Consider the following 21,105-nt stretch of genomic DNA (forward strand, 5'->3'; position numbering starts at 1 on the left):
GTTGTGGGTATACTTTATGGGTGTATCAACAGCGTGGCCTAGATCCGACAAGCCTGGGTGGCCCATAGTCGGTGATGGTGGCATGTGGCCCATCGGGCGGCCCAGTTGCTGTAGATCAAGATGGATGAAGTCCAGCCCAGGTAACAGGAGTCGGATCTTAACCGCCCTATGAAGATAGTCGGATCCACAAAGGCCCATGAAGTATCCGGATCCAATACGGCGCATAAGGAAAGGTGGATCCTTGACTTGTACGGCAATGTAATATTCCGTAGTTAGGCATCTTGTATTCCGGCTAGGACTCTCTGTGTAAACCCTAGATCCGAGCGCCTTTATAAGCCGGATCCCGGGAGCCCTAGAGGTACAACCACAACTCATTGTAACAACACGAAAGCGCCCAGATAATTCCAGACAAGCAGCAGTAGGTCCTGTCATCATGCAGGTGTTCCGAAGCTGGGTAAATCGCGTACCACCGTCCCGAGAACTCTCCGCCCAATAGCCCCTACTTCTTCTCCCCCTCGTGAGGATCCCTCCTCCGAGGTACCGTCGAATAGGCAACGACAAGCGCGGTCGTATAGACTGGCGCGGTGAGCTAGGTCGGGAGTTGGGGCGGCGAAGGCGGCGCCGGCGGCTGGCCACCGTCGCGAGGTTGGAGGAAGGCGGCGCAAGGGAAGGAGCGGCGGCTAGGGTAGGGAAGACTGACTCCTCAAGCAGTCGGCAATAACGATTTGTATGATCTGTTTATTGCTTGCTTTCTCACGTACGTTTACAGCAGTATAAATAAGCTAATGAAAAGGATAAATGGGCTAAGCCCCTAATTTAGACGCACTAATGGGCTTCCTCCTGCTATAGGCCAAACCGGTCATAAAAGTAGCACTCCATTGCTCTTGCACGGAATGCTCAGTTACTAGCTCATTCACTTCTTCTTCTACCTCTAGCGATAGCACTTCGTCTTCCACCTCTCGCATGCAGCTCTTTTTTCGATAAAGAGCATATATTAATATCGCGGAGATACCAATTACACCCAGTCTCTGCAACAACATCATACCCTAATAGCATAAAGGATGCACACAGCCAAAAAAAAGAGAAGAGTTACAAAAAAGGAAAGTCCCGCTAGGCTTTCACCCTGAAGAAAGTCCTCACTCTCAAAACAATGCCTTCAACAAGAACATTGTCAGGCACAACCAATTAAGGTCAGACCTTGGATTTTCACCCTGATAGAACTCTGAACTTCTCTTGTGTAGCCGCTCCCACGTACAAGTCGTTGTCTCAAGTCACGAAGCACCAAGCCAATTCCACCTCACCACCAAGATCCGATCACCATTGCTCTTCCACCAACCTCGGCCTCCATGACCTTCTCCGCCGGCACCAGAAAATGAGCTCCATGATATTAACAGCCAGCAGAGCTTCGAAGCGCTCTTTCTGAAACCAAACGGTCAGATAAAAAACATGGGTGCGCACGACCGAAACCACCCACTCCAGCAATCTTCAAGCATTGACCGCACAATGAATTTCGCCAGCAGAGCCTTCCGGAACACGACAATCCAGCCAGCCCGGTGAAAACAAGCTTCCGATATAGCTTCACTTGGCGCGAGAGAAATCCGAAAACCACCACCATTTTTCGCAAGAGTAGCAGCCTCCTCGCCGCCGATCAACTGCCAACCAGATCGGTGCCTACGCAAACTAGGTAGCCGATTACTGATCTAGTCGGTACTCATGTGCTCAGCCCAGGCTCCGTGTGCATGAGTGCATGACCCAGATGAAGTGACATGCATCCAGCCAAGCAATGCACACATGCGCTCGTTTAGCCATGCACAAGATCTTGTACCAGTGACGTGCAGATCAGAAGACCGGCGACCTGCCATATCGGGACACCAGCATCGATCAGATCGCGAGGCCGGCGACCTGCCTGATCGGGAGGCTAGCAGCGGCCAGATCGCGAGGCCGACGACTTGCCTGATCGGGAGGCCAGCAGCGGCTAGACCGCGAGGCCGGCGTCGGGACACCAGCAACGGCCAGATCGCGCGTCCGACGACCTGCCAGATCGGGAGGCTAGCAGCGCTAGATCATCGCAGACAAGCAGGAGCAGGGGTGTCCTCACGCGGGCTTCGAACCTTGTGTCATCGTGTTCTTCATATCCCCCTCCTCTGGATCTTCCGAGGCACATCGGCTCTAAGATAAACCTACATATGACATCTGTTTATTCACCACAATAATACCAAAGTTCCAGCCAGCAGACCTGACGGAGGAAGATACGCTCGGGCTCCTCGGATAGAGACGGGAGAGGCAACAAAGAGGAGATCAGTGAATGTACCGTGCACGGACCTTCCTTGCACTATGTCACCACGATTTCATTGCAGTACACAACAAACTGACTGGTCTAGTGCAATCGGAAAGCACAAAGCTGAGTAAAATCGACGGTTAAAACGTGCATAGAGGTTTCGGCAGGAAAGAAAAAAATGACATTTCTGGAACAAAAAGTAAGGCTGGAAGAAAAAACTCGTGGAACGAGGAGGGCCAGACGAAGGGATGCACGCGGCTGGCCACACATCCCGGAGGATCGATCATCCGGCCGGAGGAGTAGATGCGTCTTTCACTTTTTCGAAATGGTGAATCGTCTTAGCCATCTTCCATACCAGTAAAATCGACGGTTAAAACGTGCATAGAGGTTTCGGCAGGAAGCACAGCACTCTCGCTGCCACTAGCAAAGCAAACGATGGCTATGCTAAAACGCCTACTCTCGTTACTTCTGAGCTGCTTCTCCTGGTACCTGATCTCGCTTCCTTCCCCACCTTATCCTGCTCCTGCTGAGTTCATCCAATGCCTAAGGGAGAAGCTCCCTAGCGAGCTCGTCTACGAGCAGAGCTCCAGCAGCTTCACCGACGTGCTGGCCTCCTCCATCAAGAACGCCAGGTTCTTCACCAACGCCACGGTGAGGCCGCTCTGCATCGCGACACCGAACGACGCCCGCCACGTCCAGGCCGCCGTGCTCTGTGGACGCCGGCACGGCGTGCGCCTCCGCGTGCGCAGCGGCGGCCACGACTACGAGGGCCTGTCCTACCGGTCGGCACGGCCCGATGAGGTGTTCGGGGTGCTCGACCTTGCCAACCTCCGCTCCATAAGCGTCAACCATCCCGAGTCCACGGCTTGGGTCGGCTCCGGCGCGACCCTCGGGGAGCTCTACTACGCCATCGCCAAGAACAACTCGGAACTCGCGTTCCCGGCCGGCGAGTGCCCGACCGTCGGCGTGGGCGGCCAGTTCAGCGGCGGAGGCATCGGGATGATGATGCGCAAGTATGGACTCTCCATTGACAATGTCCTAGACGCCATGGTGGTCAACGCCAACGGGGATCTCCTGGACAGGGACGACATGGGAGAGGACCTCTTCTGGGCCATCCGAGGCGGCGGCGGCGGGAGCTTCGGCATCGTGCTCTCGTGGAAGATCCAACTCGTGCAGGTCCCGCCGACGGTGACCGTGTTCAGCATCGGGAAGAAGCTTGACCAGGGCGCCATCGACATCCTCGCCAGGTGGCAAGTTGTGGGGCCATCACTCCCCGACGACCTCACCATCAGGGTCAAAGTGCAGGGGCAGGGAGCCCTGTTCATGGCCGTGTACCTCGGCACGTGCAGCTCGCTCGTGGCCACGATGGGCCGCCGCTTCCCGGAGCTCGGCATGACGAGCACCGACTGCCGGACCATGACCTGGCTCGAGTCCGCGGCATTGTCCTTCACCACCTTGGCCAACATCGGCACGCCGGAGGAGGTGCTCCTTAACAGGACCGGCAGCATGAGCTTCTCCTTCAAGGTCAAGTCCGACTACGTCCGGCGGCCCATCTCCAAGGCCGCCTGGAACGACATCTTCTCCTGGTTCAACACGAGCGGCTCCGGGTACATCATGCTGGAGCCCCACGGCGGGTTCATGGACAGCGTCCCCGCCGACGCGACGCCGTACCCACACCGGAACGGCGTGTTGTACATCATCCAGTACCTCGTGTTCTGGCAGGGCGACGGCGGCACGGCGCCGCCTGCGGCCTGGCTGGACGACTTCTACGACTTCATGGAGCAGCACGTGAGCACGAACCCGAGACGGGCGTACGTGAACTTCCGGGACCTGGACATCGGCCAGAACGTGGTGGTGGACGACGTGAGCATGTTCGACAGCAGCGAGGTCTGGGGCGAGCGCTACTTCATGGGCAACTACCGCAGGCTGGCTACGGTGAAAGCGGCAGTGGATCCGACCGACTACTTCAGAAACGAGCAGAGCATCCCGCCGTTGCTCTAGAGGTAGCTGCATGCCAAAGACCCGATTAATTCATTCGATTCGATTCCTGGTGACATACTGCTCGTCGAACAATTGCTCGTCAAGTTGCAAGGCAGTTTACTTTTCTGAATAAACTGTGTTCAACTGGATTGCCACATGCATGCTGCTGACGATGCTCATGCTTATGATAGGGCCAGTTGTCACATGTTGTACTAATGTATATGGATTGGAGGGAATGCCAATGATCTCCTCGAGCATTAAAAGAATATTAAGTGTTTACTTCCTAGACTTTGTTTTTGCTGTTGGTCGAGCTTTTGCTGTAGTTATTGAACTATGTTGAGTTTAGGTGTTTTCAAGATCGAAACGTCCCAGTGGATTTCCTATTAGTGCACCAGCTCGCTTCTTAATTCCTCTCCCCTTTCTTCATCTGAGTCAAAGAAATCTTTGCCGTGTAAAGCTCGGAAAATGCACGGCAAAGAAACGACGCACGGCAAAGACTCGATTAAACACACGGCAAAGAGGGCCGCACGGTAATGACAGAAATTAACGCACGGCAAAGAAACCATGCACGGCAACGAAAGAAACCAGCGCACGGCAAAGATTCGCTGCACGGCAGTTTTCTTTGCCATGTACCAGGACACTACACACGGTAAAGGCGTAGCTTTGCCGTGCGTTTTTGTGTAACACACGGCAAAGAAGCTATGTTCTGATTGGTCGAAATCATAGTCCACGGATTAGCCCCTTGCACCGTTGGATCCTTAAAAATCCAACGGCCTTCACATCTCCAATCCCTCTCTGCGCATGTGGGGACCAGGCGCACATGCGGCGTGCGTCTCTGTGCTCGCGTGGTGCACAGGGATAAGAACTGGAGAGAGAGGATGTGCACATGGATAAGAATTGTGAGCGCTCTCTCTCTCTCCCTTGCTTTCCTTTCTCCTCTCTCCGCGTCGTCCACAGGGATAGCCAGATCCTCTCCTCGCAGACGCACGGCGGCGTGGAGCTTCGAGCTGGCGCGCGGCGACGTGGACGCGCGGCGGCCTCGGTCTGGCGCACAGCGAGGCGGACGCGACAGCGGCCTGGCGCGCGGCGACCCATACGCGACGACGGCGCCCTCCGCCTGGCGCACGACGACGCGGACGCGACGGTGGCCTGGCGCGCGGCGACGACGGCCTGGCGCACGGCGAGGCGGACGCGACAGCGGCCTGGCGCTCGGCGACGGCGGCCTTGGCCTGGTGCACGGCGACGCAGACGCAACGGCGGCCTGGCGCGCGTCGACCCATACGCGACGACGGCGCCCTCCGCCTGGCGCACGACGCCGCGGACGCGACGGTGGCCTGGCGCGCGGCGACGGCCTGGCGCGGTGACCAGGACGCGACGACGGCGGCCTCGGCCTGGCGCACGGCGTTGCAGAAGCGACGACGACCTAGCGGGCGGCGACCTGGACGCGACGACGGCGTGGCGTGGTAACGCGCACCGACGTGGACGGCGGTCTGGCGCTGCGGCGGTGGCCTGGCGCGCAGCGGCGGATGCACGCGCTGACGGATAGTAATTTTTTTAATTCCAAAATTAAGGCTTTGCCGTGTGTATTTAGAAACGGTGCACAGCAAAGGCTGCCCGCACGGCAGAGACAGCACGCCGCACGGCAAAGGCTGCCCACACGGCAAAGGCTATTAGCGCACGGCAAAGAAATCGACGCACGGCGAAGCCGTTGCCGTGCAGTTTTGGCACGTCACACGGCAACGACAGCTTTGCCGTCATAAACATTGCCGTGCGATCGTTGCCGTGCGACTTTGCACGGCAAAGGCTTTGCCGTGCATATAGGCCCTTTGCCGTGCGAATTGTCGCACGGCAACGATCTTTTTTCCCGTAGTGAAGAACCATAAGTTCGTTGAAACCTGGTAGTGCAAGAAGCAGAATGATCCATCCGTCCATGCAGGCAGCAACTTACTACACGTGTGCTTCCTGGCAATAAGGTTGGGAGAGATTTCCATAAGCACATTGCATAGATATTAAGATGGAATCATAGAAACAATAAAATAGTTCCACATGTAATGGTAGAAAACGATATACCGAAACAAGGATTAAGGTGAAGAAGATGCATGCAGTGGGAACTTCTAGGTTTAGTAAGCTCCTAACAGAGATCAAGAAAATCATTTTTCCTATTAATTCAAAAGGAAAGCATAGCTACATAGAGATAGTCTTTGCAACAAAATACTATGTCTCTGCTTTGTATTGCCTACAGATCTGACAGTCCCATGACCAGACTCTACCACTAATGTCTTCCCATCAGAAGATACATTTCAACAAAACCTGTTGAACTGGTGATGAAACACGATAAAAAATCATTATGAAAGCAAAAGGATTGATATGACTTGCCAGAACAGAAGACATCAATCCCACGAAACAAAAACCCGAAACAAGAGATCATCAAGAAAATAGACTGAATATAGAATATGAACACGAAAAAAAATTGTAAGCATTACCTAAGCATACTGGCTAAGATAATCATGCATTTTCATAAAACTTAGAACATGATAATTGCAGTATACTGAACATCTAGATCGAAAACAAATGAAAACCTTGGGCAAGGAAGTCATTCCCAACATCATCATTATATTTTCACAGAATATGCAACCATGAGATCAATCAGCCAGTGTGGTCGGTGAGAACTTCACTCAAGGCTTTCTGCATGTTTGCTCGAAGAAGAATCTCAAAAGAAATACAGTGAGAAGGATGCAAAAATTACAAAAATCAAACACTAAGGAAAAAGTCAGAGCGGGAACTCCCAAAGTACAGCTGGATATTTTTGGATTCCATCACCTCCCATAAAAGAACATTGCACATGACATTGTTCATTAGGTTTGGTATAATCTTAAATGAATCGGTAATACATTTCTCAGTAGTAACAAACAAATGTTATATACATTGATTCCTGTTACGGAGAACTTGTGCAAAGATTACAACTATGCGCACAGTATAATAAATGTAACTAAAAACTAAAAGAGACAGGTAAACTCGTGTTAGATAGCCGTGAGCAGATATGTAGAATTATTAAATATGCAAGAACCATGAATCAGTCATGAAATTTTGATGAAGAGGCAGAGGGAACACCTTCAAATGTTATCGAACAGAGCTCCTGCTCCAAGCTTTTCCCTCGACAGATGCTATTCAATAAAAGTATATGCTGTTCAGAAAAATGTACAAGTGTCTTATATCTGTGACTGGAGTGAGTAATGCATGCAGGTACATAACATTGCGCATGGCACTAATGCTTAAATGCTGACATGAGTCAGTGAACTGAATACTACATGTGTACTCATGTTTTTACCTTTTCTCTAGTCTCTAGGGCCCTCAAATCTTTAAACTACATGCTAACATTCCCCTGTTGCATAAAGAAGTCCAAGAATAGATCGATGTGTATAGCCTTTCAAAAAAAAAAAGTCCAGGAATAAGGAGGAGGAAAACAACAGTGGTGAAATAATAAATTACAATAGAATTACACAATCGGATGTGCTGAAGATCTTCAACCCATGTGTCAGCAACCCGAGAATCACCACAGAATATGTTCTGAACTCCCATGACTAGCTGTCTTATTGGACACAACGCAATATTAGGCTGTGAAGTATCACTTAGTATTTGCAAAAAGGATCTCTAGGATGAATTTACCTTGACACCACGGCAAGATGCGCTGCTTGAACTTCTGTAGCAATCAACATTATCACCTGGAAAGATCACATAGGCTGTTGAAAATTCAGGACATCAATGTCAGGGGTCAAGGGTAACAGAAGTTAGTAGCAATGTCAATGTGGAGCAGAGTTAACTGAAGTTTTTCTTTCGCCAGTTCATTACCTTGAACATGTGTAAGGTCAGGCAGTAAAATGTAGGTGTGTTTGTTCGAAACGTCACCGCACAGGCTGGGGTGCAACTATGACATGTTTAATACTATAGCTCTGTAAAAATAACACAACACAGATACACAACTTAAGTATCTTCAGAGAAAGATGCACAACGCAATTAGATGAATAATTGATAAATGTTCTCTACCTGATCCAAAGCATATGTAATGTTAGTAGCAGCAGGAATGAGGACGTTGTCTTCATTATGGCCAACACCCTGTAATATTATGAGCACAGTAAAAAATGTTTAGTCAGTATTGAAAAAATTGTGATCGATGGCAGTTGCTTTGTAAATATTAAAATATGAAGATAAAAGATGTGCATGTGGACTGGTTTTTCCTTAATAATCTGGGTCACTGTAAAATAATTAATGAAAGTACAACGCTCCTACCATTTTCCCAGGAAAGAGAAGAAACTGGCAGGCGCACTACAATGTCTAAAGAAGTCGCCTCCATTTAGACTAACAGCTTTATTTTGACCTGCCTAGAAGATTCCCTTTCATTACCTTATGCGCATTGGCTAGACAAAGAACCGATTGCATCGATGAAGATGATGGAGGGAGGATTTTCAGGAGCCATTTTCAACAGTTTTCCAACCAGTTTTTCACTTTCTCCCATTCACTTGAAAAACAGATCCCATGAAGATACACCACAGTTTTAGTTGGGAGGACATTAGTCGAAGTAGCAGAAGGTGATGGCATACAGTAGCAGAGAAGAAAATCAGAATGATTCAAGCTTTGGCACTAAATCAGCACTGCATATCCTAAGGAAGACTGTATCATATAATTCAATAAAAACGCAAGATTGCGTTAAGTAATCCTGATGTTGCATGAGGATCCACACAAAACTGTGGAAGAATATGAATTAATCTTCCATAGGGGATTCACTTAGAATTGTGCAATTAATATTTTATGGAACAGAATACTTAATTCAGTGTGCCTCTGTAATAACTGGGGACACAAGGCTGGAACTACAAGAAAGTGAACTGATTGGCGTGAAGCAATCACCTGAAGAAGATTGGAGTCAGCGTCCGTCGCAACGTCTTTACCCATCCCCAGCAGCCGCTCCACATTCTATGGTTACCTGCAAATTGTGCCACAGTTTGGTCAATTAGCTGACCACTTATCGACACACTTCTATTGTATGCCATTGCTGTCGCCGGTGTCTGTGACCCAGGTCACATTGCTGCTTTCAGTGACCTCTAGATGCTAGGGGAGCTCATACCTAGACACCGCTGAAAAAATTGCTGACACAGTCAAGTTCCTCAGCAGGTGGATCAGCCCTGCAGCTACTGTTTCAGAGGGAATTCGAACTGAGTTTTGAATCAGATTGTTGCGGGCTTAGACATTGCCACTTTCAGTGGCCTCGAGATGTTAGGAGAGCTCGTACCTATACACTGCTGAATCAATGCAAACACAGGGCAGTTCCTCAGCAAGTGGAACAGATGGAGTAGATCTGCTATTGAATCAATGCCAACACAGGCCAGTCCCTGCAGCAGTATTTCATAGGAAATTCGAATTGAGTTTTGAATCAGATTGCGGTCAGCTTACACAAAAAAAGGTAAGTACTGGAATCGAAACATTGAAACCCAAGACGATTGATTTGGGGGACAGTAAATACAGAGCCTAAGAAGCAGTAATTGCATGCCAGATTGCTGAGCCATCGCTCATATGGACAGATCTAAGATATTGCAGAAGAAAAGGGTGAAGCACAGAACATTGTAGCCGAATCGAAACATTGAAGCCCAACATCTTGCATACTCATATGAACAGATCTAAGAGATTGCAGTAGATGGTAAACTAGTGAAATTTTCATTCCATTCTACCAAATCAACAGCCTTACACAGTTGGTCCCGAGAACACGACAGCGAGATACTGCAAGTCCGCAACTACTCCACAACAGACCATGAACCCTAAACAGAGGCTAGCTAGCTTTCTAAATCGGCCCTTCCTAACCGCCGAATCCGTAGAGGGTGCGTCCCTGCCGCTTGAGCGCGTAGACGACGTCCATGGCGGTGACGGTCTTGCGCCTGGCGTGCTCGGTGTAGGTGACGGCGTCGCGGATGACGTTCTCGAGGAAGATCTTGAGCACGCCGCGGGTCTCCTCGTAGATGAGGCCCGAGATGCGCTTGACGCCGCCGCGGCGCGCCAGGCGGCGGATGGCCGGCTTGGTGATGCCCTGGATGTTGTCCCGGAGCACCTTCCGGTGGCGCTTGGCGCCGCCCTTGCCCAGGCCCTTGCCTCCCTTGCCGCGGCCCGACATCTCCGGTGAGTTTTCCTTCTTCTCCGGTGAGTTTGACTCGTGTGCTGTGGGTGGGAGGTGGGATGAGATGGATGGTTGTGGATGGTGGTGGAGCGTGGGGCGAGGCCGGATTTATAGCTCGCGGGGTTTGGGGCGATCCGCGTGACGAGTGGCGTGAGCCGTTGGATGGGGATGGATGGTGGGGAGTGGGCGGGGAGTGGTGGTGCGGATCGGTGACGTGGCGGGGAGGTGTGTTTCTTTGGGGATGCGATAAAGGCGTGCGTCTCGGTTGGGTGGGTTGATGGCAGCTGGGCCCGGATAGTTTCTGGATGGATTTAGCGGGGTGTTCCCTGCCGCGAAAGTTTTGATGTGTTTGGAGTTTGGACGCGTAAATTATGATTCTTGCTACTGCGTTTTGAAGGAGCGCGGAGCATGGCTACAAAGTAGCCCATTTTTTTCAAACTTCAAAAACTCATGTATTCAAAGTTTTAAAATTTCGAAAAAGAACGGATATAGTAAGTGTCATATTTAACACGTCTGCAAATTTTTTATTATACAATATTTCATATTTTAGGCCCATCAAAAATTCTTTTTGAATTTTCGAAAATATTAGGCTGCATAGCCCGTGCTTCGAAACGAATTTTTGGGTTTCGCTCCATGCTTATTGGGGACATTGCGATTACATGAACGGCACTCTAGGGCTCCGTTTGTTTGGGCTTCTGCTTCTGCTTTTGAGGTCCAAAAGTGGAAGCCCAAACAAACAGCCAACTATTGAAAAGCGTGATAGAGAAGCGCTGCAGGAAAATACACTGCGCGAGCGTCCGAGCCGGAAAGCAGCCCGAGAGGTGCTTCCCGCGATTCTGGCTGCTTCCCGAGTTGCCAAGGACCAAAGTATCCTTAATAGTTCTAATTATTTACGGAAAACTTGCCACTGCATATAAGAAAATCCGGCCCGTGTGCAAACCCGAAGCGAGCGACTCCCCGCTCCACTTTTCCCCACCCCGTCCTCTCGATAGGTTAGGGTTGGAGGGAGCGCCAGCCGCCAGAGCCCGAACCCGCCGCCAGCGCCCGACCCCGCCGCCACCGGCGCTGTCCTGCCGCCAGCGCCCGACCCCGCCGCCGGCGCTGTCCCGCCGCCGGCGCGCAGGCCCTCCTCCCTCGCTCTGTTTCCCGTCGTCCTGCAGCTCCTCCCGTCCCAGAAACGACCGGGAACAGCACAGGGCGAACTTGACCCCGTTGGCCGCCGGAGACGGAGCAGTTCGAGCCTCCGCCTTGCCCTTCCTCGTCCGCCGCCGTCCCGCTCGATCCCGTCATCCTCTAGGTCGCGCCGTCCCTTTTGAGCTGCGAGACGTGCCGGTGACAGGATCTTGAGCTGTCGGCGCCTCACTGTTCCCGGTCGCCTTCGTCTTGGTGATCTCCAGCGATTTGGCTTACATGTGCTCCGCCCTGCTGCAGAAATTCCTCTCTTTCTCTATGTTAATTTGATCTGTTCATATGGCGTCTCATTGTTCATCGAGTTGTTGACCATGGACAGAATTGATGTATTGCTGCTAATTGAGTTATTTTGATCTGCAGAATTGATCTGTTTATATGGTATGTTTATATGGTGTGCAATTTTGCATATATATTGACAGACATTTAGTTCATATTCAGAATAGGAGTTTATTCAGAACCTGTTTTTTATTAGATTACAATGCATCTGCTTGGTTGTAAAAAAGGTCTTGTATATTTTCGTGTGTATGGTGGTTGTGAAGTAAATGTATAGTTCTCTTGATGGGCATGAAAATATATTGCTATAGCGGTTGTAAATTCTAAATTGCAATATCTCTCCTGGTTATCATTTGTCGTAGAAGAATAAAACTGTATCAACGTTGTTTTAGGACGCAATGGCATTTGCCAAAATGTCTCAAGGCAGATATACATGCTTCATATGTTTGATAATATGGATAAGCTTTATAATATTGTTTACACTTCAAGCTCTTTTAGGTTTATGTAGAGAAGTCTTGTAATATATGTGCAGAAATTATGTTAAAATCAGTCAGGATTTAATATTTAATATGAAAACGTATAAATTAAAACTGAAGTAACTAATCCTTAAGCATGAAAATCATGTTAAAAATAGTCAGAATTAGCTAATTTTTATCAAATCAGCATGTATACAAGTTCTTCCCCTTCAGGGTCATTTCAGACATTTCACCGTTCATACCAGCAACAGCAGCTTTAAAAAGCTCTACTGCCAAACATCAAATCTCTGCTTTCAACAGCTGCTTCTCACAGCTGCTTTTTCACAGCCGAACAGCTACAGCTGCTTTTCAAAAGCTGCAGCCCAAACAAACAGACCCTAGATGATTATGAATTATGGATGTCTTAAATAAAAAGGCATAACCATAAAAGAACTAATAAACAAAATGCTAAGGATGGACCACATGCAACTTGCCACTTGCAGCCCTAACCCCCACGCGCAACCCTGACCTCCACGTGTGGGTCTCCCAGGGGAGCATAGGGGGCAACTCCTCGCGCCGCCTCGACCAAATCATGGTGGCCTCCTCCCCCGCCGTTGTCGCCGGCAAGGGCCGCGGTGGCGTCGAGGGTTGCTTCCCGACGGCAGATCTCTGGTGGCGGCTAGGGCCGGCGCAGGGTGTTGGCTGCGCACGACGGCCGGGGCGGGCGCCCCTAGCCATCCGATGACGGCGACGTTCCCTCAGGTGCGGTGCTCGCGCGGGATGGCTGCTTGCGGCAGATGGGGCGATGCCCTGTTGCAGCAACGACTTTCTTTGGGCATCCATGCATGGGAAGGAGGTTGCGGTCGCAGGTCTAGAATCCCGTCTAGATCCGCCATCGACGCGGCTTCCTGGTCGCCCGGAGCTACGTGGGAAGGCGGCGCGGTGCACTATGTCGGCCTTGGGCGGAGCGTGCGCCTAGTTCGTGCTTAGGCCTTGCCTCCTCTTTCGATGGAGTGGGAGGGCGGCGGCATGGGGCATGCCGATCTACCTAATAAAAGTGGTTGTCCTAGGGTTCCTCTTGTGCAATGATGGAGACTTTCCTGACGTCGGTCCTTCTTGACCTAGCCAACGTGGTGAGTTTTGGAAGGCTCCGCCTGCGAATGTTAATAGTGCACCTTATACCCGGAGTTTGCTGGATTGTGTGGTATTCGATCATGCACACACATGCTTTTATCCTAGTCGTTTGGTTCTAGAGGGAGCGGCGCGAAGCTTTGTCTTTCTCGCCATTAGGTGACATTTGGGTACATGGTGAAGTCATAGGCGGAGAATACCATGAAGGCTAGATTGGAAGACTAGCAATGGTTGTTGAGGGATGTGCTTGGTGTTCTTGGTCTCGCAGCAGCAATATGTAAGTGGGGGTGGAAGCACGGATACAGTTTAAAGTCTTACCTTTCATGGTGATAAGGCAAGGTCTTGCCTTAATTAGTTGTGTTTGTCAATGACCTTGTTGAAGACACTATTTTGAGAGTGTGGACTATCGTCAGGGTGAAAACCTAAGATCTTTGATCGGACGATGTTCACTTTCTAGAGGCGTCGCTCTTTGAGAGTATGGAGTTCGGGTGATATCTTGGTGGTGATGTATTGTTGCTGCTAGGACTAGAATATCGTGACAAGATATTGTTTTCTTTGTATCTTAGTTTCTTTCTTTGGCTACATGCATTAGTACTGTTATTAAGGTATTAGCAGTTGCTCGGTGTAATTGGTATCTCTCGATATTAATATTTTTTCTTTATCGAAAAGAAAAACAAAATTCTAACAAGAGATACCATAATTTGAGGACAAACCGATTATTGGCACCTCGCGGTTCTAGAATTTTATGTTGGTTGCATCTAACCTTGATAATTATACTCTACAAATATATAGCATCATACTTTGGGTACACTTAGATAGTAAAGCATTTTATCAAGATATTTAAATACGGTAAAATAAACATGAACAATGATATATTGTATGAATAAGGGGCATTAATTATTAATTGTATGAATAACGTCTAATTTTTTACTATTTGATTTTACCGAGATGGCCCAAACAAAACTAAAAAAATATCATATTTTATCGCATAATAGAGTTAAGTTTTGATTGTATATGTGTTAACTTGTATAGTAGAGTCGGTGACAAAAAAATAACCTGTTATATTTATAAGATATATGCTATACAAATAAGAATTAATATTTAGTATAAATAAGTGCCAAGAATTAGTTTTGATTTGACCTGGCCTGCACTTAAACATACTACCGGCCTTGCAAAAGTGTGTACTCTTGTTGGGCACAGCTACAAATTTGCCCACGAGTATAGAAAAGTTGGATCGATAAATAAGATAGTTACAGACAAAGTGTGGAAACCATGATGAAGGTTTCTACAAAATTTACCAAACAAATCACACAATTGATGGGGAAGCCATGACCGAAAGCTAAAAATAAAACAAATATCAGATGGTGCAAAATATTTCTGAGGCACAAGAGCAAGCAAAATAGACCAGGGGATGATGATTCGTGCGGCAAGAGCAAAAAGAAAAGCAAGTGACCAATTAACACTACTGAATTCAGATCAAACTTTCTTGGACAGTGGAGAAACCCAATGAGCAAGCAGGAGAGAAGGGGCGAATTGTGGCAATCTAGGAGGAAGGGGACGAAGGAAGGAGATGGCTTTGAGCCGGTGTTTTGCCACCCACATGCACACTCCGCGCGTGATCAAAAGCTAACCACGGTTAACGTCTTCCCATCTAGAAGCGCCTCTCTCTCTCCTACCGAAGGCAACATCGACAAAAATAACCTAAAAGTGAAACAAATTCGAGAAACGAACCTTCGGCGAAACTATTTTACGGAACTAACACTTATGGTAGCGCCTCTGTCCTACCTTTTTTTTACCATTGTTGAGTCATAGTACTAATGGCGACATGCGACGATGGATACAAACCCCGTCGAGTATCTTAGTGCACAAATTGCACATTTGATATCCACATCACTTTACAGTTTTTTTTTTGGCATCTTAAGAAGCAAAAAAAAGATTACATATTGCATATCGAAAGATGAGCATGCGTACGTGTTGTTTGGGTGAAGGATCCAGTGAACTAGCTTGCATACTCCCTCCGTCCACAAATAAGTGTACCTGCGGGGTTTTCAAGATAAATTATGAGATGGAGTAAAAAGTGCATTGGGAACATGCATCTCTCCTCTTTAATTCTTTCACCTCCAATAAGCTAATTGCATGTAAAAAGCAAGAAGAATATGTGCTCAATATTATTGGGTTTGATTTTCGTGCGATGAGAGAGAATCAATTAAATTGCATTGGGAAGATAGGAGTACACTCTTTTGTGGACAAACTTTAAAGGCTAGATGTCCACTTATTTGAGGACGGAGGGAGTACGTTTTTTTATATTACCTACTGCTTGGTACTTGCCCTTTATTGGCCGATCAAGTTGGAGATTCATCAAACTGAAAAGATTGAACCGACTACATAAATTGTTTGGTCTACTGATTCTGTGATGGTAACAAGAGGATAGTTTGTTCATGGGACCGAGTACCGACCGACTAGATCGGGAGAGCCGGACAGGTGCTTTGTAATAGCACCTCAGCGACGCAAGGATTATATGTACAGTACTCCCTACTAGTTTGTACATCTTGAGGTTGGACGGATCGCTCTACTAGGTACGACGGGGTGCTAATTTCCAGCTCGGCTCGGTCAATCACTCATCACCTCTGTCTTTTTTTACTTCCATTTCTTGCGACAAAACACTCTCTATATTTTTTCTGAGAAAGAAATGCCAGGAAACTCGGTGGGAAATTGGAAAGAACCATTGCTGGGCCGTCTAGCCATACGGCCTGCTGTTTCCATGCTGGGCTTCGGATCTCCCTCACGGCATGCATGGGGGCGGGTCTGCTCAAGCGTCAAGCGCTGCGCTGCTGCTCCTTTGGTTTAGAGCATCCCACTCGTTGACGCTTCCCACGTCCGAATTCGGCGAAATTTTCGTCCGGATTGGACGAAAATTTGGCCTGGGGGCAGTATATTTCCAGTCGTGTGCTCTCCAAGCGGCGTTTCTCGGGGAAAAAGAGGATGGCCCGGGGAGTCCGGACGAAAGAGGAGACACGTGGGCGTGGGCGGTTAGTTTTGCTCCATCCGGAGTCCCCGAGCGCTCCCCGGGGGGCCGGGGATAGCGTGGGATCGCCGGATGAATTTAGGCCCAAATCCGGATGAAAACGAGAACCTGGGGGCACGACTGGGCCGTTTTTCGCCGTCCGGGTGTAAAAAACGGCACGTGGGGGGCTTCTCGGGGAGACGAGTGGAGATGCTCTTAGTCCCACCTGGCTCCCGGGAGAGAATAGCCGGTCGAGGGAGGCTAGGAGGCGGAGAGCGACGGAACAAAGCATACCTTTCTCAACCTGTTGGCTAAGATCAAGTACTCCAAAATGATTTTTTTTTTGCTCCCTACTTGTTGGGAACATTGCGGTTACATGCCCGTGCACGTTGCAGATGATTACAAATCATGATATCTTAAATGAAAGGCATAACCAGGAAAGAACTAATCAACAAAATGCTAAGAAGAGAGAACATAATTTGAGGACTAACAAATTGTTGGCACCTCGCGGTTCTAGAATTTTTTGTTGGTTGCATCTAAGCTTGATAATTCTACTCTACAAATATCAAACATCATATTTGGGGTACACTCAGATTTTAAAGCCTTCTATCAACATATTTAAGTACAATAAAATAAACGTGAACAATGATAAACACACGGAAATACATTTAAGTGACACCAATTAGTAATAGATGAATATAACTTTTAATATTTTTATGATTTGATTTTATCAAGATGGTCCAAACAAAACCTGAAAAGATAACAACTTATTAGAGTTAAGTTTTGATTGTATATATGGTAACTTGTATAATAGAGTCCATGGCAATAAGAATAACCCCTTATATTTACAAGCTAGATGATTTGCAAATAAGTAAATATATTTGGTATAAATAAGTGTCAACAATTATTTTTGATTTGACCTGGTCTATATTAAACCATATGACCAGCCTTGCAAAGTGTGTAGCCTTTTCAGACACAACTAGCAGATCTAGAGCATAGGACGAGGACAGGCCCGGGCCCATGGAAGTGCGGCCCGTGCGGCCGCACAGGGCCCAAAAATTTTTGGGGCCCCAAAATTTTGGAGTTTCTCTTTATATAGCATAAATGCGAAAATTAATCACCAAAGAAATACAGCCTAGTCGGTTCCCACCTAATGAGTGGTTGCTTGTTGACTAGGAGATTCCACGTTCGAACTCTGCTTGTAGCTTCGCAGGTCGTGTAGTTAAATTTCTCCTGGTTTTTGCTAATTGACTTCGTTTGGAACCGAACGGATGGCCTGGAACGTGTAGTCTGTTCTGTGTGTTCTTCTTTCTCTACTTCCCCCAAATTTCCTTGAGTTCTTCGGTTGATTCCTCTGAAATTCTAATTAACTAGTGTGGTGTTTACATTTTATGGGGATAGTTCTAATAGTAATAAACTTATATATGTAATGTACTTATTGGGATAGGCTTACATGCTATAAGATTTTGAGATTCTAAAAGTTTTATTTTCCTTTTAAAAAACCCAAACAATTCGAATTGACTCCGCTTGGAACCGAACGGATGGCCTTGGCCTGGAACGTGTAGCCTACTCTGTGTGTTCTTCTTTCTCTACTTCCCCCAAATTTTCTTGAGTTCTTCGTGTGATTCCTCTGAAATTCTAATCAACTAATGTGGTGTTTATATTTTATGGGGATAGTTCTAATAGTAATAAAATTATCTACGTAATGTACTTATTGGGATAGCCTTACATGCTATAAGATTTTGAGATTCTAAAAGTTTTCCTTTTTTTCCTTTTAAAAAACCCAAACAGTTCAAATGTATACATTAGATGTAGGTTATTTTCGGTCGGGCGGTCGGACCGACTTGCGTTAGAAACTATATGTTCCTCTTAAAGTAGATATTAAGAAGATTTTGCCTCAAGTTAAGATTTTTTTTAAATGGCACAAGTTCATAATCTAGACATTAGCTTTTCAATTTAAACGTTCATAGAAGGTATATACACACCATATAATTATTCATTAGTTGTAACTTTATAATGATATAGGGCCCATATTAAAATTTCGCATAGGGCCCAGTTTTTTGCCGGCCCGGCCCTGGATGAGGATTGGAAAGTTATGAATCAACCCTTATTGTCTAGCTCTAGTCCATCGCTTGTACTTGTCGTGTATCAAGTCACGGGTTTGCTCCAATTATGCAAATATGCAATCCAACCTAAAAGCATAGTGAATTGCACTATCCTTTTTTATCATATTTGAATCATAGCAAGACGATTCTATATTTTTTCACAAGTACAACCCTAAGTACACTTGCGGGCATCAACAATTCTCTGTAAGGCATATATGGAACAAAGAAAATTGGATTCTAAGGTAGTATTATTAGTGACAAACGATGGTTGACACTAATCTCATCGAGTATCTTAGTGCAGAAATTGCACATCTGATATCTACATCCCTTTACGATTTTTTTGGTAGCGTAAGCAGCACGAAAAAACCATTGCATATTGCATATCAAGAGAAGAGCATGCGTACGGTCGATCATAGAAAACGCTTCGGCCCTCCGTGTCGCTCCCCGCAGGAGGGCGCCCAACCCTAACCGCCGAACCACCCCGTCCCCGACCTTCCCAGCCGCCGCCGACGGCGAAGGCCGCCGGGCAAAGCCCGCACGGTGCCGGCGGTGGTGGAGCAGCTCTTCCCTGAGCGTTGAAGAGGGGGCGCAGGGTCCTCTCCTTCTAGCGGCGGTGCTCCTCGTGCATGGATGGCACCGACGTCGGCGCATGTCCTCGGGCGGCGCAGCGCTGGGCGGCGAGTTGGCGTCTGATAACCCACAAGTATAGAGGATCGCAACAGTCTTCGCGGGAAGTAAAACCCAAATTTATTGATTCGACACAAGGGGAGGTAAAGAATACTTATAAGCCTTAACAACTGAGTTGTCAATTCAGCTGCACCTGGAAAAGCACTAGCAACAGGGGTGATGTGAAAGTAGCAGTAATATAAGAGCAGTAGTAACAGTAGCACAGCAGCAGTAATAGTAATATGAGAGCAATTGCACCAGAAAATAGTTGATACTACTTCCAATGTCATGTAGAACGAGTATATGATGATGAAAGATGGACCGGGAATCCCAGCTATCTACACTAGTGGCAACTCTCCAATAACAAGTGTTGGGTAAACAAATTACAGTTAGGCAATTGATAGGATTGAAATAGCATTAAGACAGAACATCAAGATCATTAATCATGTAGGCATGTTTTCCATATATAGTCATACGTGCTCGCAATGAGAAACTTGTACAACATCTTTTGTCCTACCAGCCGGTGGCAGCCGGGCCTCAAGGGAATCTATCGGATATTAAGGTACTCCTTTTAATAGAGTACCGGAGCAAAGCATTAACACTTGGTGAAAACATGTGATCCTCACATCACCGCCATCCCCTCCGGTTGTCCCGATTTCGTCACTTCGGGGCCTTTGGTTCCGGACGAGTGACATGTGCATACAACTTGTAGATACAATCTAAGCAATAAGTATAGAGCTCAAATCTAAGATCATGCCACTCGGGCCCTAGTGACAAGCATTAAACACAACAAGATTGCAAGCAACAATAACTTCATAAACTTTGTAGATGGACAATCATAACGTAACAATCCATCGGATCCCGACAAACACAACACCGATTACATCTGATGAATCTCAATCATGTAAGGCAGCTCATGAGATCATTGTATTGAAGTACATGGGGGAGAGAATACCAACTAGCTACAGCTAGAACCCGTAGTCCATGGGGGAACTACTCACGGAGCATGATGGAGGCGGTGGCGTCGATGGAGATGGCTTCCGGGGGCACTTCCCCGTCCCGGCAGGGTACCGGAACAGAGAATTCTGTCCCCCGAATTGGAGTTTCGCGACGGTGGCGGCGCCCCTGGAGTCTTTCTGGAGTTTCGTCAATTGGTACTGCGTTTTTAGGTCGAAAGGGCTTAAATAGGCGAAGAGGCGGCGCAGGAGGGGCGACAGGGTGGCCCCACACCAGGCCGGCGCGGCCATGGTGTAGGCCGCGCGACCCACCTGTGTGGTGGCCCCCTGGCTCTCCTCCGACTCTCCTTCGGTGTTCTGGATGCTTCCGGGAAAAATAGGATGTTTGGCGTTGATTTCGTCCAATTCCGAGAATATTGCCCGAACAACCTTTCTAGAACCAAAAACAACAGAAAACAGGAACTGGCACTGTGGCATCTTGTTAATAGGTTAGTTCTGGAAAACGCATAAAAACATTATAAAGTGCAAGCAAAACATGTAAGTATTGTCATAAAATAAGCATGGAACATCAGAAATTATGGATACGTTGGAGACGTATCAGCATCCCCAAGCTTAATTCCTGCTCGTCCTCGAGTAGGTAAACGATAAAAAAAAGTAATTTCTGTAGTGACATGCTTCTTACATAACCTTGATCATACTATTACAAAGCATATGAGATGAATGAAGTGACTCAAGGCAATGATCTATAGTTGCTAACAAATAGATAACATATAGCAAAACTTTTCATGAATAGTACTTTCAAGACAAGCATCAAAAGCCTTACACAAGAGTTAACTCATAAAGCAATAGATTCAAAGTAAAGGCATCGAAGCAACACAAAGGAAGATTTAAGTTTCAGCAGCTGCT

At 47.6% G+C, this 21,105-nt stretch overlaps 2 protein-coding genes and 1 long non-coding RNA gene across 3 annotated transcripts; 1 reads left to right on the forward strand and 2 right to left on the reverse strand.

The window, feature by feature from the left end:
• The first annotated feature begins 2,713 nt into the window (after nucleotides 1-2,713).
• Nucleotides 2,714-4,279, forward strand: LOC124685946 (berberine bridge enzyme-like Cyn d 4). The gene has a single exon (XM_047219969.1). The coding sequence runs from the start codon at nucleotides 2,714-2,716 to the stop codon at nucleotides 4,277-4,279; it is 1,566 nt and encodes a 521-aa protein (XP_047075925.1).
• Nucleotides 4,280-7,428: 3,149 nt separating this feature from the next.
• LOC124685948 lies at nucleotides 7,429-8,208 on the reverse strand. The gene is made up of 3 exons (XR_006997650.1): nucleotides 8,108-8,208; nucleotides 7,925-7,980; nucleotides 7,429-7,847 (listed from the first exon to the last, which is right to left on the reverse strand). It is a non-coding gene; the product is annotated as an uncharacterized LOC124685948 (long non-coding RNA).
• A 1,840-nt stretch (nucleotides 8,209-10,048) lies between these two features.
• LOC124691275 (histone H4) lies at nucleotides 10,049-10,445 on the reverse strand. The gene has a single exon (XM_047224551.1). The coding sequence runs from the start codon at nucleotides 10,413-10,415 to the stop codon at nucleotides 10,104-10,106; it is 312 nt and encodes a 103-aa protein (XP_047080507.1). The 5' UTR covers nucleotides 10,416-10,445; the 3' UTR covers nucleotides 10,049-10,103.
• Between the last annotated feature and the right edge of the window lie 10,660 nt (nucleotides 10,446-21,105).

This window comes from Lolium rigidum, chromosome 2 (genome assembly GCF_022539505.1).
Source record: "Lolium rigidum isolate FL_2022 chromosome 2, APGP_CSIRO_Lrig_0.1, whole genome shotgun sequence".
NCBI lineage: Eukaryota > Viridiplantae > Streptophyta > Magnoliopsida > Poales > Poaceae > Lolium > Lolium rigidum.

Excerpts from the sequence above, each read along its gene's own strand:
- LOC124685946 (XM_047219969.1), top strand. The coding sequence starts at position 2,714 with ATGGCTATGCTAAAACGCCTACTCTCGTTACTTCTGAGCTGCTTCTCC.
- LOC124691275 (XM_047224551.1), bottom strand. The coding sequence starts at position 10,415 with ATGTCGGGCCGCGGCAAGGGAGGCAAGGGCCTGGGCAAGGGCGGCGCC.